Raw genomic sequence first — 23,605 nt, 5'->3', positions numbered from 1 at the left:
AATGTAATTTGAACTTAAAATGAGTATCAGTGATCAAGATACAAAGATTGTTGATATATATGATAATCAGTCACAATTGGAGCTTCATGTAACTGTTAAAAAAGAGAAGAGCACTTCTCTAAGAGAATATGTAATTCGATGATAATAACATAAATAATTTAACTTTTTGAGTAAATAGTGAACTTCATAAAATTTCTTTAATGAATAAAGTTATCAAAATTTCAAGAGACAACTGCTGAAAAACAACCATGAAAAAATTTTGCACACATTAACTACCAGTGAAATTGCAAAACTGAAATCTAACAAAAAGTAATGTATTTTCCAAACAGCATACATTTTTAATAGGATGCTTATAAAAAAGAAAATATAACACTAGAAAATTATTATTTATGTCACACAGTTCAAATCTACTTTCTAGTATTAAAGTCTCCAGCAGCAATCTCCTACATTTCCAGGAGGTAAGGGTGCTTACCAATAACCATAATCCTATTAGGCATTATAACAAAATTCTCTGATCCAGCACAAGTAGGGCCAGAAGTTAGTACATGAATCGAAAACACTGGATGAAGCCGGGAATGATAAATATATGCATATAAACAGTAAACATTTAAAACACAAATATAAACACATAAATATATACTTATTCATCTTCTGATGTAAGGTTAAACCCATTTCTTTGAGTTTGAGTTCTCTGATTAGAATTCTACATCTTATATAAACCACGTCCATAATGAAACATTTATAATTTCTAATTCCCTTTGAATTAAAATGGAATGAAAGCTTAAAGGAGCATGCAAAATAATGCTATATTTATATCATTTTTCTTTCGCAATTCTCTCAAGCATACTTGACTCAAAATAATTTTTCCAACTTGCTCTTATTGTAATGATAAGAATTGGTACTAAACGGACTGGGGAGGGCGGAAAAACTGGATCACTATAAGCACATAATGTAACTGGAGAAGCAAAATTGCATAGGTAGAGAGTAGTTTACTACCAATACTCAGTATCCTGTGGGAATCAATCGGTATTATTTACAGTGAGACTGTCGAGTAGAAGTAAATCTAGTAACTCCATTAAGTAGAGGTTAGTTAAGTATACCTCCACTGTACGTCTACTCCATTGAAAATGAACAATCTGTCATGTAAAATAGATAAAGTGGCTGAAATCATCAACGTCAGATTGGAAAGCCAGAGTAGGAACTAACACCATCTTACAAAACACTTATCTACTGACTGTTTCTTTTAGGTTCACATATATAAAAGAAGCAATTTATCATCACCAGTACTGGATTGGTAACAGTTCTAAAATCTGTCTTGTAGTCTGCTGTACATCTGCAAGTATAAACAATATCAAAGAGTCCCAGCCCACTCCAGAAATTTGTTTTTTGGAAACATCACAACATTCAATAAACCAAATGGAAGGAAACCACATAATAAAAATGCATTTACACAAGACCTACAGGGAGTTGAAAATTACTTATACCTTGAAGCTTACCCAAAAAAGACCTCTTGAAGTTCCTGTCTAGTCCAGAGAATAATAGCTATTCCAAAGAAACCTCAACATTCTAAGTCTAGAACACTACCCCACCCTACCTAACCAAACTCCCTTCTCCCTGACAAAAAAAAAAAAGACTACAAAATAACTAAGATAGTTAAAATTGTGGATAGTTTATTCTTTATAATATAAAGCTGTGTATTTGCTACTAGAGTAGCTTGTGTTATTGTTTCCAATGGGTCACTATCCTCAATATAAGAATATTCTGTATCCATGCTTGACATAAGGCTTGTCCATATTAATTAATGAAATGTAAGCACAAATCACATCTGTTATTTCTAAACTGAAGCTTTTAAAGCCATCACTGGTTTCCTCTACTGCTTTCTCTCTTTCATAAGATTACCATATCCCACATAGGGGTTGCTCCATCACCCCAGAATCCAGAAAGCATTCACTACTTGGGAGAGAAGTACAGCTGACAACTGGAGTCACAATGAGCAAGAAATAAACCTTTGGTGTAAGCTACTAAGATGCTGAGACTGTAAAACACCACTCTACATGCAAGCTGACTAAAAGAGCCACCAGAGATTAGCTGAAGAAGGAGAGTAAAAGGGGCTTACACCAGAACTACACCTTCTAGCCACACACGGCTTCTAACAGAAACAATAATGATCACATTTTCAGATCAGTGCTTCTCAAACCATCTATGGTGATGGACCTGTTAACTTTCTGTTCAAGTCTCAATTTATTACAGAAGAATATTTATGTAAATTATAATAAAAATGAATTATTAGAAAACTGAAAGAAAAAGACTTACAAAATTTAAGCCTCAATTTTCATATTAACACTATTCGTTTCAACAGAAATAAAATCACTCTGTCAAATTATTAAAATTCCTAAATGTTATTCCCAATTTTTGACACTCTATCACTGTGACCAGCTAGCATTCACAGAACCACACTGGTCTACTGAATGCAACTTGAGCAGGACCGTTTCAGAGCATGTGGAATTACGAAATATAAAGTCTATTGTGATGGTGAAGACTTCTCACAAACTGTTCAACTGAAAAAAAAAAAAAAAAAAGATAGGCAAATTTAGGCCAGGAAGTAGGTAAAAACTGTCTTAATATCTTTACCACTCTAAAAATATCTGTGGTTCCTTTTTTCTATGAGCATAAAAATCACATTTTTCTTCCTTTTATTTTAGTCTATCAATGATAGACATTTAGGTTATTTGAAAAGTGCCTAGCTCCCAGACTTAGTCATTTTAAATGAAATGTTTTCAGTTACAGCAAATAGGAAACCAATTATTTTATATTGACATATGTAGTTTACTGCCTTTCTTGCTAGTTATTACCATCCAGATACTGGAAAGCAGATAGTTCTCTTCAATTATTTAGCAACCTGCAATAAACATGATTTAGTTTCTAAACTCCAAGTGTATTTTATATTGCATTTAATTTTCTAAAGAATGAGTCTTTGCCACACTGAAGATGATGCAAAGTTTTAGAAATTCATTTCAAATCTTTAAAGTAGTTTCTAGTTTGCACAGAAATATTTTTTTGGGTGGTAACATTCCAACCCTGACAAATGCATTGTAAATCCACTGCCCTTTTGGGTTACTGTAACAGCTTCTGGCTGCTTGAAAAACTAGTTTTAAAAAAGATGACTAAAAGGAAAAAATGATTTTCTTCATTTCTTAAATGAAGAAAAATATATGAACTATGTTTATGGTGAAGTTGCTTTCCAAGTGGGTTTTAAAATATGGATGGCAAAAGATATACCCACCTTGGTTACGGCAAAACAGAGACTACATTATTATACTTTTGCAAGACTTAACTGCCTTTTGAGTCTAGTAGTAAGTTTTTATGAGAAAAACTAGACCTTTGCAGTAAAGAGGATTTTTGTTAATCTTACCAGTTAAGGTTTCTATAGCATTGAAAAATGTATATGTTTTCACATTCACAACCTACACTTTGTTAGGCAGGTAAGACAACTACCATAACCTTTATTCCCACTGAACCAGATGAAGAGTCATGGTTAGACAGCTCAACCACAGTTTAGAATGCAAAGTTCCAACCTTTTTATTTCACATCCTGTGTTAGTCTGAAGCTATTATGTACCCAAAAAAAGGCCATATTCTTTTAATCCATTCCTGTAGGTGCAGACTTATTGTGGATAGGTCCTTTTCATTAGGTTATTTCAACTGAGATAAGACCCACCCCATTCAAGATGGCTCTTAATCCTTTATAAGAGGATAAAGGACACAAAGAAAAAGCCAAGAAATGTAGTCAAGAGAACTCAGAAAAGCCCCAAAGAAGCTGAGAGAAGAGGACTCACAGAGGAAGCCACTGAAGCCAGAAGTTGAAAGCAACAAAACCAGGAGCAAAGGACCAACAGACACTGATCATGTGCCTTCCCATGGACAGAGATATCCCAGATGCTAGCAGCTTGTCTTCAGAGTCCAGATATCATCATGTTGATGCCTTGAGTTGGACATTTCCACAGCCTAAGAACTGTAAATTGTCAGTTAATACTCTCTATTGCTAAAAATCAACTCATGTCTGGCATACTGCATTCCAGCAGCTTTCGTAAACTGAAACACATCCCAATTCATGGCAATTTTTTATTTATTTATTTTTAATTGGAGAAGCTTCAGGTATACAAAATAATCATGCATAAAATACAGGATTCCCATATACCACTCTCCCACCAACACTTTGCTTTGGTGTGGAACATCTGTTACAATTGATGATGGCTTTTCTTTTTAATGGTACTAAATAATAGTATTTACCTGTGTTATAATTGATGAAAGCTTATTAAAATCATACTATTATCTATCATCCATTATTTACATTAGGTGTATTTTCCCATATACTACCCTATTATTAACACTGTGTGTTAGTATAACGCATCTGTTATAACTCATGAAAAAACATTCTTATATGTTTATTAACTATGGTCCATTGTCTATAACAGGGTTCACTGCGTGATACAGTCCTATAGTTTATCTTTTAAGTTGTATGCTGGTAAAATATACATCCTAAAGTTTCTCCTTTACTTCATTAATTTCTATAGTTAAGGGTTGTTGATCACACTCATAATAATGCACTACCATCCATTTCCACAACTTTATCAGCAGCCTAAAGAGAAATTCTGTACAAGTAAAGCACCAAATCCCCATTATTGGGTAGATGAATAATAAGACATAAACATAAATGAAAAAAATAAATAAATAATAGGTTGGGAACATGGGAAAAAATTACCCCAACATAAACTATGGGCAATAATTAATAGTACTATTTTATTTGTCTTTCATTAATGGTAACAAATGTAACTACTGTTAAAAAAAAACAGAATTATAAAAAAAGTGCTATCATCAGTGTCACCAAATTTTCCTCCCCAATGCTAGTGTTGTTGGTGGGGGGCTGTGCTAGTTTGAAACTGTTACGTACCCCAGAAAAGCCATGTTCTCTCCATCTGATCCAATCTTGTGGGGCTAACACATTACTTAGGGTGGTATCTTTCATTAGAATGCCACCATGGAGACTGACTCACTCAATTGTGGGCATGACCTTTTGATTAGATTGCTTCCATGTAGATATGGTATGACCTTTTCATGAGATGAAGCTGCGACTCAGTACATTCAAGGTGAGTCTTGTTTAGTATTGGAGTCCTTAAAAGAGTTGACATGGGGAAACATTTTAGAGAAAAGCTTTGACATAGATGATTAGAAATGCAGAAGCCCCAGGAGATACCAGGAGCTAAGAGCAACAGGAATCAGAGCCCAGCAGATGTCTTTATGGACCTTTCCATGAGATACTAAGCTAAGAGATGAAACCCAGAGTCTTGACCCAGAGAAGCTACATGAAGGCCCACAGATGACTAGAGAGGAAGCGATGGAATCAGATGCTGGAAGCAAAGGAACTGGGAACAAGGACCAGCAGATGTCAGCCATGCGCCTTCCCGTGTGACAGAGGAAACACAGATGACATCTGGCTCTTTCTTTGGAATTATGGTATATCTCTCAAGATGCTTTAGTCTGGACATGTTTAAGGCCCTAGAACTGTAAACTTGTAACTTAATAAATCCCCTTTATAAAAGCCAAGCCATTTCTGGTATATTGCATTTCAGCAGCATTATCAAACTAAAACAGACTTTGGTGGCAGAGAAATGGGATGCTAGGGTTTGCAAATATCAAACATGTTGGAACAGCTTTTTAAGTGGAGAAGAGGAAGATTCTGAAAGAATTATGAGAAGGCGAATAGGAAAGGCCTGGATTATTTTGAAGACTGTTGGTAGAGATGTTGTACAGAAAGGTACTTCTGATAAGGCCTTAGACAGAAATGATGCATGTATTATTGCAAACTGGAAGGAAAGTGATCCTTATTTTAAAGTGGCAGAAAATTTGGCAAAATTGACTACTGGTATTGAATGGCAGGCAGAATTTAAAAGTCACAGACTGGAACATTTAGCTGAAGAGATTTCCAAAATAAATGTGGAAAGTATGGCCTGGTTCCTCCTTGAAGTTTATAGTGAAATGCAACAGGAAAGGGATAAGCTGAGACCTGAACTCTTGGGGAAAAGGAACCAGAAAATGATAGTCTGGAAAATTCTGGACTTCCAGAAAAGGACACCCCAAAAAACAGTATTTAACCAAACAAGGAACCAGTCAGCTATTCCAGAGAAGGCCTGAATTGGAAATGCAGTTATCCAGGAAGGATTTATGGATGGTTCTAATATTTGATAGGTGTGATCTACATAAACGGAACCACTGTCAGTCTGGACTAAAAGGAAAACAAAAGGGACAAATTGAAGGAAAGATGAATTCAGAGGCAGAACCATGGAAGCTAAGGTCTAAAGCCAGGGAATCGTGCGCCCAGAGAGCAGACCCACCCATACATGTGCAGAGGGGGCATTTACTCTGAAGGCAAGAAGGGCCTTCTACGTCATCGCTCTGGAAGAGTTTTGTCCTCTCAGGCCCTTTCAGGTCTTGGAGAGGGTGGAGTACATAACCTGGGGATTGGGGAACATCTGGCAATTACCCCACTGTTCTGAGGGGAGTGAGTGTATGTCCTGGAGACGTTAGAGTTTAGGTGTTGCCTGCTGCTTGGAAAGGTGGAACTGAGAAAAAGTAGGTCCTCTGATATTGTAACCCTTCTCCCAGTGTTTGACGAGAACAGGGCCACTGAATAAGCTCTTAAAGAGGATGGCTTTATGCAATGATAAATGACTCTCAGATGTAGAAATATGATGGAGCTTGGCCTGCAGGTTTCCAGAATCTTGGTCAATATATCAATCCTTATGCCAGTTCCATGAATTTCTGACCACTGTAGCTTTGTGATATGCCTTAAATTTAGGAAATATGAGTCTTCCATCTTTGTTCTTCATTTTCTAGATGTTTGGGCTCTTCAGGGTCCCTTACACTTCTAAATAAATTTGATCATTGGCTTTTCTATTTCTGCAAAGTAGACTGCTGGAATTTTTATTGTGATTGCAATGAATCTGCAAATCACTTTGGGTAGAATTGATATTTTAACAATATTCTGTCTTCCAAACCATGAAAACACCAAGTCCTTCCATTTATTCATGTCTTCTTTGAATTATTTTAGCAACGTTTTGTTGCTCTCTGTATAAAAAGACTTCTAGATTCCCTAATTAGATTTATTCCTAGGTATTTGATTCTTTTAGTTGCTATTGTAAACAGATTTTTTTTCCCAATTTCTTCCTCAGTTGCTCAATACTAGAATATAGAAACATTACAGTTTTAGCTTATTGCTCTTGAATTCTGTCACTTCACTAAAATTATTTATTAGCTCTAGTGCCTTTGCTGTGGACTTTTGGGGACTTTCCAAATATAGGATATTATCATTTGCAAGTAGAGAAAGTTTAACTTTTTCCTATCCAATATTGATGACCTTTTTCTTCTCTTTTTTTTATTTTTTTATTTTTTTTGCCTAACTGCTCTGGCCAGAAATTAGAGCACAATATTGAACAACAATGGGTGACCGTGGTCATCCTTATCTTGTTCCAGATCTTAAAGGAAAATTTTCAGTTTTTCACCATTGAATATGTTGTTAGATATGGGTTCTTCAAATATGCTCATTATCATGTTAAGGAACTTTCCTTTTATTTCTATTTTTAAAGTGTTTTTATCCACAAAGGATGCTGGATTTGGTTAAATGACTTCTCTGCATCAATCAAGATGATCATGCACTTTTTCTCCTTCTTTTTGGTCAACCGGTGTTTTACATTAATTGATTTTCTTATGTCAAATCACCTTTGCATACCTGGGATAAAAACCACTTGATCATGTTTAATTCTTTTAATGTGGCATTGCATTCAATTTGCAATTATTTTGTTGAGGATTTTTGCATCTACATTCATTAGAGGAATTGGCCTCTAATTTTCTTTTCTTGTATCTTTATCTTTCTTTCATACTAGGGTGATGGAGGCTTCAAAGAATGAGTTAAATAGCATTCCTCCTGGTCAATTTTTTGGAGGAACTGGAGTAGGATTTGTATTAATTCTTCTTGGAATGATTGGTAGAATTCATCTGTGAAGCCATCTGGTACTGGGCTTTGCTTTGTTGGGAGGCTTTTGAAAACTGATTCAATATCTTTCCTTGTAATTGGTTTGTTGAGGTCTTTTTATTTTTTTTAATTTCTTTTAGAGTGAGTGAAAGTTATTTGTCTATTTCTAGGAATTTGTCCATTTCTTCTAGGTTGTCTAATTTCTACACAGATAATTGTCTGTAGTATCCTCTTACAACTCTTTTTATATCTGAGGGAGTCAAATGTCCTCCCTCACATTTCTGATTTTATTTGTTTGCATCTCCTCTTTTTTTATTTGTCATATAGCTAAGGGTTTGGCAATTTAATTCATGTTCCCAAAGAACAAACTTTGATTTTGTTAATCTCTCTACTGCTTTTTTATTATAATTTCATTTATTTATACTTTAGTCCTGGTCATTTTTTTTCCTTTTGCCTGATTTGGGATTAGTTGACTATTTTTGTTTTTGTTTTTGTTTCCTAGTGCGTTCAGATGTGTGGTTAGGTCTTTGATTTTAGCAGTTTTTTTTTTTTCTTTTTAAATGTAGGCATTTAGGACTAAAAATTTCCTTCTAAGCACTTCTTACTGCATCCCATAAGTTTTGATACACTGTGTACTTGAACTCATTCATCTCTAAATATATACTGATTTCCCTTGAAATTTCTTTTTTGACCCACTGATTAAGTATGTGTTGTTTAACTTTCATATATTTGTGAATCTTCCAGTTCTCTGTCTGTTGTTCATTTCTAACTTCAATCTTATGGTCAAATAAAGTACTCAGTATGATTTCAAACTTTTTAAATTTGCTGAGACTTGTTCTGTGACCCAAAATGTGGTCTATCCCAGAAAATGATCCATCCACACTTGAGAAGAATGTACATCCTGCTATTTGGGGCTACAACAATCTGCATAAGTCTGTTAGGTCTAGTTCATTTATCATATTATTCATAATCTCTGTTTTCTTATCTATCCTCCATGGAAATGTACTAACTTTTGATAAAAGTGCTGTATTGAAATCTCTGTATTACTGTAGTGGTAACTTTTTTTTTTTTTTTCTGTTAGTTTTACCAGTGTTTGACTCACATTTGGGGGCACCATGTTTAGCTATATAAATTTTTATGATTATTCTTATTTCTTGGTGGATTGCCCCATTTATTAATATACAGTGTCCTTCTTTATCTCTTATAACAATTTTATATTTGAAGTCTATTTTGTTCAAAATTAATATAGATACCTCAGCTCGTTTTTTGGTTGCTATTTACATGGAATATCTGTTTCAAACCTTTCACATTCAACCTATGTAGGTCTTTCATCACTTGCAAACAGCAGATAGTTGGATCATGCGTGTTTACATACTATGTGTCTATTGTTTGGGGAGTTTAATACATTAATAGTGAATGTTATTATTGTAAAGGCATAGGTAATTCAGTCATTTTATTCTTTGGTTTTTATATGACATACCTTCTTTTTATCTAATCTTTTTAGCCCATGTAGTTACCCTTACTGATAATCTTCATTTCTTCACACTACTCCAAGAAACTCTCTCTTGGTTTTCCTTTCAGCCAGCAATACTCCCTTTAGTATATCTTGTAGGGTAGGTCTCAGTTTCTGTTTATCTCTGAATACTTTAAGCCTTCCCTCATTTTTCAATGGGAGTTTTTCCAGATAAAAAATTATTGGCTAACAGTTTTTCTCCTTAACTGACATAAATACAGCAAAACACTGCCTTCTCAACTCCATGAATTCTGATGAGAAATGGAGACTCAGCTTTTCCTGGATCCCTTATACATAACCAATCACTTTGTTCTTGATGCTTTCAGAATTCTGTCTTTATCTTTGCCTTCTGACATTCTGATTAATATATGTCTCAGAGTAATTCTGTTAGGATTTATCCTGTTTGGAGTACATTGGGCTTCTTGTATATGTATATTTATGTCTTTCACAAGAGTTGGGAAATTTGTGGTCATTACTTCCTCAAATATTCTTTCTGCCCCTTCTCCCTGTTCCTCTCCTTCCAAGACACTCACGACACATCTGCCTGTGGTCTTCACGCTGTCATTCATATTCCTAAGACACTGCTCATTTGCTCCCATCTCTCCTCTATCGGTTCTTCTGTCTGTAAGATTTATATTGCCCTGTCTCCTACTTTGCCGACTCTTTCTTCCAACTGTTTATATATAGTTATATGCCTCTAGAGTATTTTTAGTCTCTTCTATTATCACTTTCATTTCCAAAATTTCTGTTATTTTTTTATAATTTCAAATTCTTCTTTATGTGCATACATTGTCTTCTGAATATCCTTTATCTCTTTAGCCTTATTTTTCTTCATTTCCTTGAATTGATTTAGGACATTTGTATGATCATCTTTGATTAGTTATTATAAATTCTGTGTTTCCTCTGAAATTTAGGTTTTTCCCTTGACTGGGTCATATCTTCCCATTTCTCACTATGGCTTGGAATGTGTTACTGATGTTTAGACATCTAGTTACCTTGATGAGTCTACTCTGAAGATCAGTTTCTCTCTCTCGTCTAGGGTTTTATTTTTTATTGCTTTGTATTAAGGTTCTTCCTTGACACTTAGTCTGTGTTATCCTATAACTTAGAATAGTCCATGTTTCCCTGATCAGATTCCCCTAGTTCTTCTCCATCTGATTCTTGCCCTGAATATACAGAACCATTTGTAACACTGTACTTTTTTGCAATTGTTTCACCTCCAGGAGATAGGTTTCTCTCTTCTGCTCCTTCTCTGGGAATCTTGCTCTGTTCTGTTTGTTGTTGTTAGCCTCTTTAGTTTTTTACACTCCATTACTTAATTCTAGCTGCTTTTGCCTACAGTGAAAATTTTGGAAGGAGGGTCAGCCAGTCAGTATTTCACAGCCAAAACAGGGTAATGGACCCACAAAGTAAGTGCAGACTGGCTTCAAATTGCCAGGGGAAGGGATTAGGGAGAGCACCAAAAGCCTATTTGATGTTTCTCCCATTCTAGGCTGTCCTAGCCTACCCAGAAAATGTGACCCTCCAACTAATCATTCCCTGAAGCCCTGAAGAAGCACTGCAACTTTAAATCTCCACCATTTTCTACCCTGGATTAGGTGGGGTTGAAACAGTGGCTGAAGACACCTTTGTGCCAGAGCGATTGAAACACCAGCTCAGAGGCAGGACCCAGCAATCTGAACTCAATAACCAAAAGCCATCATCAGTGATCTGTGGTGCCCACCAATGTACTTGGGAAAGAGGATTTTAAAGCCCCTGAATTTCCCTAGCAAGCTAGCCAGGGACTGGTGCCCAAGGCAGCCTGCCATGAGAGTGAGGAATGGGGGCCAGCAGGTGCCATGCAGAGAGAAAAAGTCTCTATTCTTTACCATAGCTTATTAGTCTTTTTCACCCTTTCTGTTCTAGATCTTTTCTAGATGCTGTACAATGTTCTTCTGGCCTCTGGAGCCCCAGAACAGTTATTTCAGACAGTTCATGCTGGTTTAATAGCAGTTTTGGTAAAACAATTGAATCCTGGAGGTACCTACTCTGCCATCTTCCTTGGATGTGCCTTGCTCTCAACAATTTTTTGCATAAAGAACATTTATATTTCACTACTCTGTCACTTTACCTAAAATATTATTGGGTCGTTTGGCAAAAATATATATTAGAACAACAAATATTTACCAACATTATTACTAAGTAATCCCTCAGAAAATGAAATGTATAGTGTTATTGGTTTCTAAATGATTAGAAAAGGAAGAAGACATCAAAACAGCATGCTCAAATATTTTGATTACTGATATACTTTGCCATAATGCAGAATTAAAATACAGACATCCTTTAACTTTAATTTCTTCTAAAAATTATCATGAATAAATGGCTAATCATTTAGACAAACACAGGATTATGAAAATTTTCTTTTGATGAATAATATAGGTAACAGTCAATTTATCCAATAACAGAAATAATATTTTTGTTGCTGAGTATTGAAGGGTTTTTTAATATTATCACTAGGGGGTGAAGGAAAAGGCTGGTACAGAATCAGTTTAAACTATAAAAACATTTCACAACAAAAATATAAGCAAAATTGTTCTTTTTAAATCCTGGCCAATAGGTAATTAAACAACAGCTTCTTCATGTGATATTGCACATATAATGAATGTTAAGCTCTCTTTTTCATTACCAGAAAACCAAATTAAGGAGCATAATTCCAAAAAAAAAAAAGATTAGTGTTACGTTTAGAGATTAAGTCTGTAGACTCCTTTAAATTTACTGTTTCAATTTATATCCTGATAAATGAGTGCATCAACACAGTTAATTACTTTAAAAATATTTTTATATCATTAGCAATATCACCTAGATACATTTTAACTAGTATGCATTCGAATTTTCAAAGAAGAAAGGACTGTTAAACTTCTGGGAACATGGTAGAATAGGATAGGCTGAGTTCACCCATGTTCCAAGGAATAAGTTAAAGAAAAACATCTGGAACAGCAATTCCAGGGTGCAAATGACCAAAGAGGATATTCTACTCTACAGAGGGGGTAACTGAATGAAAAACTAAGGAATTAAGATGCAAAAGCTTTCAACAAAATACTAGCAACTTGAATCCAATGACACATTAAAAGAATTATATACCACGACCAAGTGAGGTTTATACCAGGAATGCAAGGGTGGTCCAACACAAGAAAATCAGTCACTATAATACAGCAAATTACTGAATTGAAAGGAAAAAAATCACATGATCATCTCAATTAATACTGAAAAAGCATTCAACAAAATTGAAAATGCTTTTCCTACAAAAATCACTTCAAAAAGTAGGAATCAAAAGTAACTTCCTCAATATGATAAAGGGCATTTATAAAAAACCCATAGTCAGCTTCGTACTCAATGGAGAGAGACTGATAGCCTGCCCACTAAGATTGGAAATGAGACAAAGATGCCCTCTGTCATCAATATTATTCAACATTGTACTAGAAGTTCTAGCTAGAGCATTCAGGCAGGAAAAAATACAGTAAAAAGGCATCCAAATCAAAAAAGAAGTAAAACATTCATTATTTGTGCATGACATGATACCATATTTGGAAAATCCTGAGAAATCTATGACAAAGATTCTTGAGCTAATAAACAAATTCAGCAAAGTGGCAAGATATAACCTGGATGTGCAAAAATCAGTAATGTTTCTAGACACAAGCAATGACCTAACTGAGAAGGCAATTAAGGAAAAATTTTCATTCAAAATAGCAACTAAAAAAATCAAGTATCCAGGAATAAACTTAACTAAGGGATGTAAAGGAGGTATACACAGAAAACTATACAACATAGCTAAAGAAATCAAAGAAGCTCCAGATAGGTGGAAAGACATCCCCTGCTCATGGATAGGAAGGTTTAATGTAGGTAACATATCAAGTCTACCTAAATTGATCTACAGATTCAACGCAACTGCCAATCAAAATTCCAACAATCTAACTTGAGGACTTGGAGAATCACTTAACAAATTTATTTGGAAGGGAAAGAGACCATGAATAGCTAAAAATAACCTAAAGAAAGAAGAAAGAAGTGGAAGAATTAACACTTCTGATTTTTAAAGCTTATTATAAAGCCACAATGGTCAAAAGAGCATGGTACTGGCACAAAGACAGAAGTATTGACCAATGGGATCAAGAATGCAGAAATAAGCCACCAAATCTATGGTCAACTGATCTTCCACAAGTCCCCCAAATCTACTGAACTGGGACAAAATAGACGTTTCAATAAATGGGCATGGAAGAACTAGATATCAATAGCCAAAAAAATTAAAGAGGATCCTTACCTTACACCCTATACAAAAATTAACTCAAAGTGGATCAAACACCTAAATATAAGAACTAGTACCATAAAGCTTCTAGAACAAAATATAGGGAAACATCTTCAAGATCTGGTAATAGGAGGTAGCTTCCTAAACTTTATACCCAAAGCATAAGTAACAAAAGGAAAAAATAGATAAATCAGAACTCCTCAAAATCAAATGCTTTTAGGGCGGGCCATGGTGGCTCAGTGGCAGAGTTCTCGCCTGCCATGCCAGAAACTCAGGTTTGATTCCAGGTGCCTGCCGATGCAAAAAGAAAAACAAAAAAATCAAATGCTTTTGTGCTTCTAAAGACTTTGTCAAAAACATGAAGAGGCAGACAACTCAATGGAGAAAATATTTCAAAATTACCTATCAGATAAAGGTTTGATATCCTGTATGCATGAAGAAATCATACAACTCAACAACAAAAGAACAATCCAGTTATAAAATGAGCTAAAAACATTATTCCAAAGAGCAATTAGAGGTGGCCTAAAAGCACATGAAGGGATGCTCATTTTTATCAGCTATAAGGAAATGCAGAAGAAGACAACTATGAGATTCTACCTCACACCTATAAGAATGGCTGCTACACAAACAGGAAACTACAAATGTTGGTGAGAATGTGGAAAATTAAGACACTTATGCACTGTTGGTGGGGAGTATAATGGTACAGCTGCTATGGAAGAGAGTTTGGCAATTCCTTAGAAAACTAAATCCCGAGTTGCCCTATGACTCTGCAATACCTCTACCCAGTATATACCCGGAAGAGCTGAAAGCACTGACACAGACATTTGCACACTGATGTTCATAGCAGCATTATTCATAATTGCCAAAAGACGTAAACAATTCAAATGTCCATCAACAGATGAGTGGCTAAACAATATGTGGTATATATATGTATATATATATATACATATATACATATGATGGAATATTATACAGCAGTAAGATGAAATGATGTCCTGAGGCATATGACAACATGGATGCACACTGAGGACATCAGGCTCAGTAAAACAAGCCAGACACAAAAGCATAGATACTGTATGTATTGGTTAGGGTTCTCTAGAGAAACAAAATCAACAGGAAACACTCACAAATATAAAATTTATAAAAGTGTCTCACGTAACCATGGGAACATAGGGTCCAAAATCTGCAGGGCAGGCTGTGAAGCCGACAATTCTGATACAGGGTCTAGATGAACTCCACAGGAGAGGCTTGCCGGTCAAAGCAGGAAGAGAGCCTGTCTCTTCTGAATCCTCCTTAAAAGGCTTCCAGTGATTAGATTAAACATCACTCCTTGCAGAAGACACTCCCCTTAGCTGATTACAAATGGAATCAGCTGTAGATGCAGCTGATGTGACCATGATTTAATTCTATGAAATGTCCTCATTGCAACAGACAGGCCAGCACTTGCCCAACCAGACAAACAGGTACCACTACTTGGCCAAGTTGACACATGAGCCTGACTATGACACTGGATGATTTTGCTTTTCTGACTTCGGTAAAGGTAAACTCAGAGGCTTATAATACAGAATATAGGGGAGATAGAGATACATGACGGCTAGAGATGTGTGAATGGTTAGCTAATTAGGTTGAACTTAAATGTAAGGGAATGGATAGCAGTGAACACAGTTCATTAGGGGATCAATAAGTAAAACTGCCATATTGAAGGTGAACATGACTACAAGGGGTTGTGTAGAGCCATGTATCCCACCAATTTAATCAAGTTCTTGCATGAACTACTTAAAAGGTAGGAATCTTGTACAAAGAGATTATAACATCAGGGTTTAGGGAGAAAACCACTATTGCATGCTATGGTCTGTGCTTAACAGGAAGACATCAACAGTATCACAGCAATACCAGGGGTAAATAATTGGGGGGTGAAAGACAAGAGGTAAGGGAAGGTTTGGATTTTCTATTTGGTGAAGGTGTTTTTATCAGTTACTTTCTTCTCAGGAACAATAAAAATTGTCTAAAATTGAGAATGTTGATAATTACACCACTAAATGAAAGATAATGCAAGACATAGATTGTTGACTTTGAACATTATACATGATGTCCAGTAGATGGAGGGGGCTTAAGAATAACTGACTGAGAAGTACAACAGCAAACTGTGGTGTATACATATGATTAAGTATTGTGCAGCTACAGAAAGGAACAAAGTTATAAGCCATGCAATGATGTGAATGAACCTGTGGGATATTATGTGATGCAATATAAGCCAGAAACAAAAAAGCAAATACTGTATGGTCCTCTATAGAAAATATTCATAAGACAATTGGGGCCTAGATTATAAGCTCTTCTGGCAGTCACATTTAGTCCACAGCAGTCATTGTTATTTCTAGATGTATAATCTGATATTTCCCTGGATCTTTGGGTTCCTGTGTAACACCTAAGACTCAGAGTAGGAGTTCTGTAGGCATGAAAGTCATCATGTCCTCATGCAACAACTGTTAAAGAAATTGAAAAGGAGATGAGGCTTCAGTTAGAGAAAAAAATGAAGCTGATCGTGTTGGGACTAAGGTAAATCAGAATACAGGGTGTGATGGTTAGTTTATGGTGTCAACCTGGCCAAGTGATGATGCCCAGGCATCTAGTCAGACAAGCACCGGCCTGCCCATTGCTGCAAGGATATTTCAGGCTGGCTGATAAACTGGAAGAGTATATTAAACCATCTGTCAGTCGACTGCATCTGTGGCTGATTACATCTCTGGATACAAACCATCCTCTTTCCTTAGCCACTCCTGCCATTGTCCAATGGGCTCATGAACAAAGTAGGCATGGTGGTAGGGATGGAGGTTACGTATGGGCTCAGCCTCACAGAGTTACAGTCACTTAGGCTGACCTGACTATCGCCACTGCTAAGTGTCCAATCTGCCAGCAGCAGAGACCCACACTCAGTCCCCGATATGGCAACAGTTCCCCCAGGTGAACAGCTTCCATCATGGAAGGGGCAGTAATTTGCTCAAACTGGAATAGAAACATACTCTGGATATGGGTTTGCCTTCCCTGCATGTAATGCTTCAGCAAAAACTACCATTTGTGGACTTACAGAATGACTTATACACCATCATGGTATTCCACAAAGCATTGCTTCTGATCAAAGAACCCACTTCACAACGAATGAATTGCAGGAATGGGCACATGTTTATGGAATTCTCTGGTCTCACCATGGTCCCTATCATCCAGAGGCAGCTGGGTTGACAGAACAGTAGAATAGCCTTTTGAAGACCCAATTATGGTGGCACCTAGGTGGCAATACCTTTCAGGGCTGAGGCAATGTTTCCAGGAGACTGTGCATGCTTTGAATCAGCATCCACTCTAAGGTACTATTTCTCCCATAGCCAGGATTCACAGGTCCAGGAATCAAGAGGAGGAAATGGGAATGCCACACTCATTACCACCCCTAGTTATCCACTAGGAAAATTTTTGCTTAATATCCCTGAAACCTTGAGTTCTGCCAGTCTACATATTTTAATTCCAAAAGGAAGAATGCTTCTACCAGAACACACAACAATGATTCCACTGAACTGGAGGTTAAGACTTCCACCTGGCCACTTTGGGCTTCTCACGCCACTGAATCAACAAGCAGGCACAAAGGAGATTACTGTTCTGTCTGGGGTGGTTGATCCTGACTATCAAGGGGAAACAGGACTGCATCTACACAGTGGAGGCAAAGAAGAGTTCTCCTGGAATACAAGAGATGTCTTAGGGTGTCTCTTAGTACTACTAACCCTGTGGTTAAAGTCAATGGAAAATTGCAACAAGCCAATCCAGGTAGGACTACGAATGGCCAGAAACTTCAGGAATGAAGGTTGGGTTACCCCATCTGGCAAAGAACCACAGCCAGGTGAAATGCTTGCTGAGTGGAAAAGGAATATGGAATGGGTAGTAGAAGAAGGTAGTGATAAATATGAACTACTACCAACCATGTGCCCAGTTACAGAAACGAGGACTGTGACTGTATGAATATTTCCTCCCTGTTTTATGAGTATGTTTACACTTGTACATAAGCAAATATCTTTGTTTTCCTTTTATCATATGACATAAATTGTATTGTTCATGTTACACTATTTAAGTTATGAAGCTTAAAAGTGTATGTTACCTAAGGACTTGTACACTGTTCTGGAGAGATGTAATGCATTACCGATTGTACGCAGCGCAGCTGAGTATTATTAGGTGGAACATAGGTCTGTTATTATGTCCTATTTAGAAATTAAGCATGTTTCAACATGATGTTTATAGCTTCAGCTGACAAGCGGTGGATGTGATGGTTAGGTTCTAGTGTCAACCTGGCCAAGTGATGATGCCCAGCTGTCTGGTCAGGTAAGCCCTGGCCTGATTATTCCTGCAAGGATATTTTGTGGCTGGATGATAAACCGGAAGGCTGGTGTATTAAATTATCAGTCAGTTGATTGCATCTGTGGCTAATTACATCTACAATCAACTAAGGCCTGTCTGCCACAAGATAACTCAATCACTTGAAGACTTTTAAGGGAAAGATGTTTTCACTACTTCTTCAACAAGGGAGCCTCTCCTGTGGAGTTCATCTAGACTCTTCTCGGAGTTGGCAGCTTCACAGCATGCCCAACGGATTTTGGACTACTCCATTTCCACAGTAGCATGAAACACCTTTATAAATATCATATTTACATATATGTCCTATTGGTTCTGTTTCTCTAGAGAACCCTAACTAATATACAGGGGTAAGGAGGACACTGTCTGTATTTTAGAACTTTACCTACTCTGTGAGACCAAAGGAAGAGAGGTGCATTTTGTCCAAAACCTAAATTTTCTGTGGCATATAATCTAACTCAACGTGTCTTGATAGACCATCTCAACAACCCAAACACATAAAGCCCAGAATGAGAATGAGGGTTTGTAATTCTATATAGTTTAATGGAATTCTCAGATACATCCCAGTGTACATTGAGCAGATAAAAATTATTGGAAAAGTCCTCTGAGGGATGGGAGAAAAAATACGGAACTATTAAACCTTATCACTAGGAAACCCTTGATACTGTTCAAACCTTAAGGACTCCCAAGTAAACAAGCCAAGCTCTTGATCTTGAGGTTTGCTCTTATGATGCTTATTTATGTAGCAGGGAAGCTAAGCCTATCTACAGTGATAACTAAGAGTTAATTCCAAAAGACCTCTTTTGTTGCTCAGATGAGGCTTCCCTCTCTCTAAGCCCAACCCTGCAAGTAAAATCATTATCCTCCCCCTATATGGGACACAACATCCAAGGGTGAAAGTCTCCCCGGCAACCTGGGATATGGCTCCCAGAGATGAGCCTGTCTCTTGCACCATGGGAGTGACAATGCCTTCCAGACCAAAACAGGGGAAAGAATTGTAACAAATAAGGTATCAGTGGCTGAGAGAGTTCAAATAGACTGAGAGGCTACTCTGGAGTCAACTTTTATTCAGCCTGCAGCTAAATGTTACTATTTATCATGGTTTGCCAAACTCCAAGCAAAACCATTCCTGCCAATCCTGAAGAACACCTAGGACTTTATCTGAGATTCTACAAAATTTCCATGTACTATGATTACTTTCCAGAAACCTACAACCTCCAGATGACTTCCTAGGATAAATCCTGAAACCCAAAGGGCCAGCCTCTCCAGAACATCAACTAGTACCAGCCCCCCATCCCATATTGTCGACAGTCCTTTACAGCATGAAAAAATTAGACTCAGCATAATCCGAGTACCTCTAAAGATTAGGAGAAAGATCAAAGTAGAAGGTGGAGTTATAACAGAGAAGATAGGATTTAACAAATGAGTATAACTTCTGAATCATAATATTGATAGTTCTTTTAGTCTCCAGAGTCTTGGAGCAGCTAGAAGAGAAAACCAAAATCTCATTGATGAACAATATTCCATCATACATATATACCACATTTCTGCTTATTCATTCATCTATCGATGGACACTTGGGTTGTTTCCATCTTTTGGCAACTGTGAATAATGTCACTACGGATCAGTGTATGCATGAATTTTTTTAGTAACTCTCAAGAAACATAGGGAGCTGACTTCATCTAATTTGGGGACATTCCACAGAGAATGATTTTAACTGTTTAGATCTTCTCTTTCCAACAAAGGTATTATTAACCACATATAGCTACTGAGCACTTGAAATAAGGTTAGTAAAATTGAAAAACTGAATTTCAAATTTTATTTAACTTTAATTACTTTATTAAATTTAAATTTTAAAACTGCTACACAAATTACTTACTAGAAATCTTCTAATCATATCTGGAACAAGTTGGGTATGTGAATCTTGCTTTGTAAGCTGAATATTTTATTAAATATAAGTAGAAATCAAGGTATTCAATGAAAATTTAACATATTAATTGAGGTTTGTTGTAAGTGTAATGTCAAATTTTGAAGACCATTAAAAAAATGAAAATATTTCAGTAATAAATTTTCTACTGAATATATGTTAAAATGAAAGACTTTGATATATTGGGTTAAATAAAATTTCTTAGTATTTGTCTTACTTTGCCAAGCTGCCATAACAAATACCACATAGCTGGCTGGCCCAACAATAGAAATTTATTGGCTCATGGTATGGAGGCTGGAATTCCAAAAATCAAGGGTCCAGCAGGTCATGCTTTCTACCCCAGATCTATAGTGCTCTGGCGTTGGCTTGGCTCACTCCTTTTCTAGCACCTCTGTCTTCCATCACCAGCAATCTCTCTCCCTATGTCTTCTTTCCTGGTTTCTGCTGACTTCCTGTTTCATTCTGGGGCTTCTCCAACTGACTACTGCCAAATTTCTTCTGCTTATAAAAGACTCCAGCAATACAGATCAAGGTCCACCCTCATTCAGCTAGAACATAACTAAAAATAACATCTTCAAAAGGTCCTATTTACAATGGGTTCTCAACCACAAGGATGCAGGTTAAGATTAAGAACATGCCTTTTGCTGGGGTACATAATTTAACATACCAGAGTATTAAAATTTGTTCAACTGCTTTATTTGTACTTTTTAAAATATAGCTATTAAAAATGTGACTTTCATAAGTAATTTGTGGGATATTTCTGTTGGATAGTATGGCCTTAGAAAATATATTAAAAAATCAAAACCTTCTTTGAAGTCCAGTTTCTTAAAGGCATAACTCAGGAAAATGCACTATTTTTACATGTACACTTCCGTTTATTTTAACAAATGCATATAGTCATGTAACCACCACCACCAAAATCAGGATTGAAAACATTTTCATGTTTTATCCTAATAAGTTCCCTCAGGCCCCTCTGTAATCAACCCATACCATCTATCCCCAAATCCTTGGCAACAATAGTTGGTTATTTGTCCACATAATTTTGCCTTTTCCAGAATGTCACATAAATGGCATAATACATGTTGTTTTTTGAGTTGGGTAAAGTCAAATTTTAAATACTATACCATTCCACAATAATAAAATAGTATTATCACCCTGATAATTTCTTTAATTCATTGGGACCATTTGCCAAGGTCTTATTTTCCCACTTCTAAAACTGAGCTTTCTTCTTTGTGTCTATTATAGTAATTTTTTCAGATATCTAAAAATAAAATTTAGCAGATTATATTTTATTTATGTACAAATGCCTCCTCCAACCTTCTCCACTACTGGACTGTAAGCTAGAAGCTATGCCTTCTTGAACCACTATGTTTTCCACAGTGTTAGCTGGCTAGTAAAGCTAGTAGCTCAGATGGCAAAGCTGCAAAGAGATTTCCCATTGTGTTTAGAAGAAAAAAAAAGAAAGGAAATGAAAAGAAAAAAATATAGAATGCTGAAAAAGATTGCCCTCTGGATTAGATTTCCAATTTTAGTAAGAATTCAAAAAAAAGTTTTAAGGCTATAGAGGAACTAAATACTATGATGCTATTTAACCAGGTGTAAATGCTAGTAGATAGTTAACTATGCCTATACGTTTACTAAAATTGATATTGTTTCTGTCAGAACTTGTTAACAGAATTGGGTAACGTTGGAGCAGTATACCCTAACAATATTTTTGTCATAAACTCTGTTATTTTCTGTACAAGAGTTTGCAGATATAAAGTTTTTCAGTAACATATACATCACATTATAGAAGAAACACTAGTATAATAGGAAGGTAAGGACTTGGCCCATTTTCTGGCTCTATTTGAGGAGTACAACATTTATATGTAAACCTTAATCTTCATATAGTTAAAAATATGAACTATAACAGGTCTATGTTTTAAATAGATAAATAAAATATTACTACTGATTTCATTGCTTTCAACATACTTACTGAAGTCTCCGGTAAGAAAAACTCCTTCTGCTCCGGGGGCCCATTCTTTGCAGTATAAACCACCATCAGCACATCTGTGGATGCCAAATGATTCATAGCCTTTGGAAAACTTATCAATTCCACCTTCATTTTCTCCAATACAATCCAAAGTCTGGCAAAATCGCTTATATCTTTGAAAAAGCAAGAAAGAAAGGAATTTAGTAAATTAAATAGTCTTCAAAAAACTAGGGTAATTAAGGTGCTGCCTCACTCTTATTCAGGAAAAAAAAAAGACATCATTAAAGAGAATAATGTGAATAATTTCAATATCGGTAGAGAGTACCTGGAAGTTAGCCCACTGGTAGGATAAAAACATTCTCATCTCATATTAACCAAACTAAACTAACATTTTTTTTTATTTCATCAAAAATTCCGTTGTTGGAGGAGAGAAAATATGATGCTTATATTATATCATGATTTTTTTTTTAAATAAGCGTGATAGAAACTTCCATGTTAAGACAGTTCAATGATGTAGAATCCCTGCATACCGCTCCTCCAACTCCTGAGAAAATTAAAGTAAAATAGTAAAAAACGAGCAAGAAAAATGAAATTACACTACAGCAGATTCTGGCAAACTTTCCCATATAAGGGCAAACAGTAAACATTTTAGGCTTGGCAGGCCATATGGTCTCTCTCACAACTACTGGACTGTGCCGCAGCAGCAAGAAAGCAGCCACAGGTAGCATGTAAATGAATGGGTGTGGCTCTGTTCCCATAATGCTTTCTTTATAAAAACAGGTGGTAGGCCACATGTGGGCCTTGTTATATAATTTCCTTCCCTTGCGCTATACCAAATAAACCTAAAAGGGACATAACCTAATGTCAAACTCCCAGCTGAGTGAGAAGAAACAGAAGATTCCTTAAGCAGGACCAGAATATTGTGTGGCTGCTTTTGAACTCCAAGATCTTCCCAAATCTATCCTGGTACACCAACAAAACACTCCTTATTTTCATTAACACTCCTAAATCCAGGGAAAAGCAAACTAGGAGAAACTGGAAAAAACTAGGAAAGTAGAACAATTCGGCAGTTACTCTTTGTCAAAAGGGACTGTTTCAAAGTTCCAGAATGAGTTGGGAAAAGTCAGTGTACATCCCAGCACCTCCCCATGCTCTGTGGGGAGAGTAACACAATTTCCAGAAAGATGACATAAATCCTGGTAGGAGATAAAGAAGATATATCAAAACTCAAGAAGCTAACTAAGGAAGATCACAATAGCTGAAATGAACAGAAAAACTTTCCACAAATGTTTCAAACTATACAGCAAGTTAAAAATGAAATCAATATTATAAGAATTGAGAGATTTTATGACAAAACAACAGAGAAGTAAATTGAGACTGCAGTCCTAAGGAGACAAATGGAAGACCACAATACATCACTAGAAAATAATAAATAAATTAGAAAGAGCAAAATACAAAATGCATATATAGCAAAAATAGCACAGCATTAGTTAAGTG

General features: G+C 36.1%; 1 protein-coding gene across 1 annotated transcript in view; it reads right to left on the bottom strand.

The window, feature by feature from the left end:
- Positions 1-23,605, bottom strand: part of GBE1 (1,4-alpha-glucan branching enzyme 1) — a 344,340-nt gene that overhangs the window by 266,467 nt on the left and 54,268 nt on the right. Inside the window, exon 2 of the mRNA XM_077118703.1 lies at positions 22,112-22,281. Coding sequence (XP_076974818.1) covers positions 22,112-22,281 — 170 coding nt within the window. The remainder of the gene's footprint in view (positions 1-22,111; positions 22,282-23,605) is intronic.

The sequence above is a fragment of the Tamandua tetradactyla genome, chromosome 10 (assembly GCF_023851605.1).
Source record: "Tamandua tetradactyla isolate mTamTet1 chromosome 10, mTamTet1.pri, whole genome shotgun sequence".
NCBI classification, from domain to species: Eukaryota; Metazoa; Chordata; class Mammalia; order Pilosa; family Myrmecophagidae; genus Tamandua; species Tamandua tetradactyla.
This window is presented reverse-complemented; position numbering and strand designations above follow the sequence as displayed.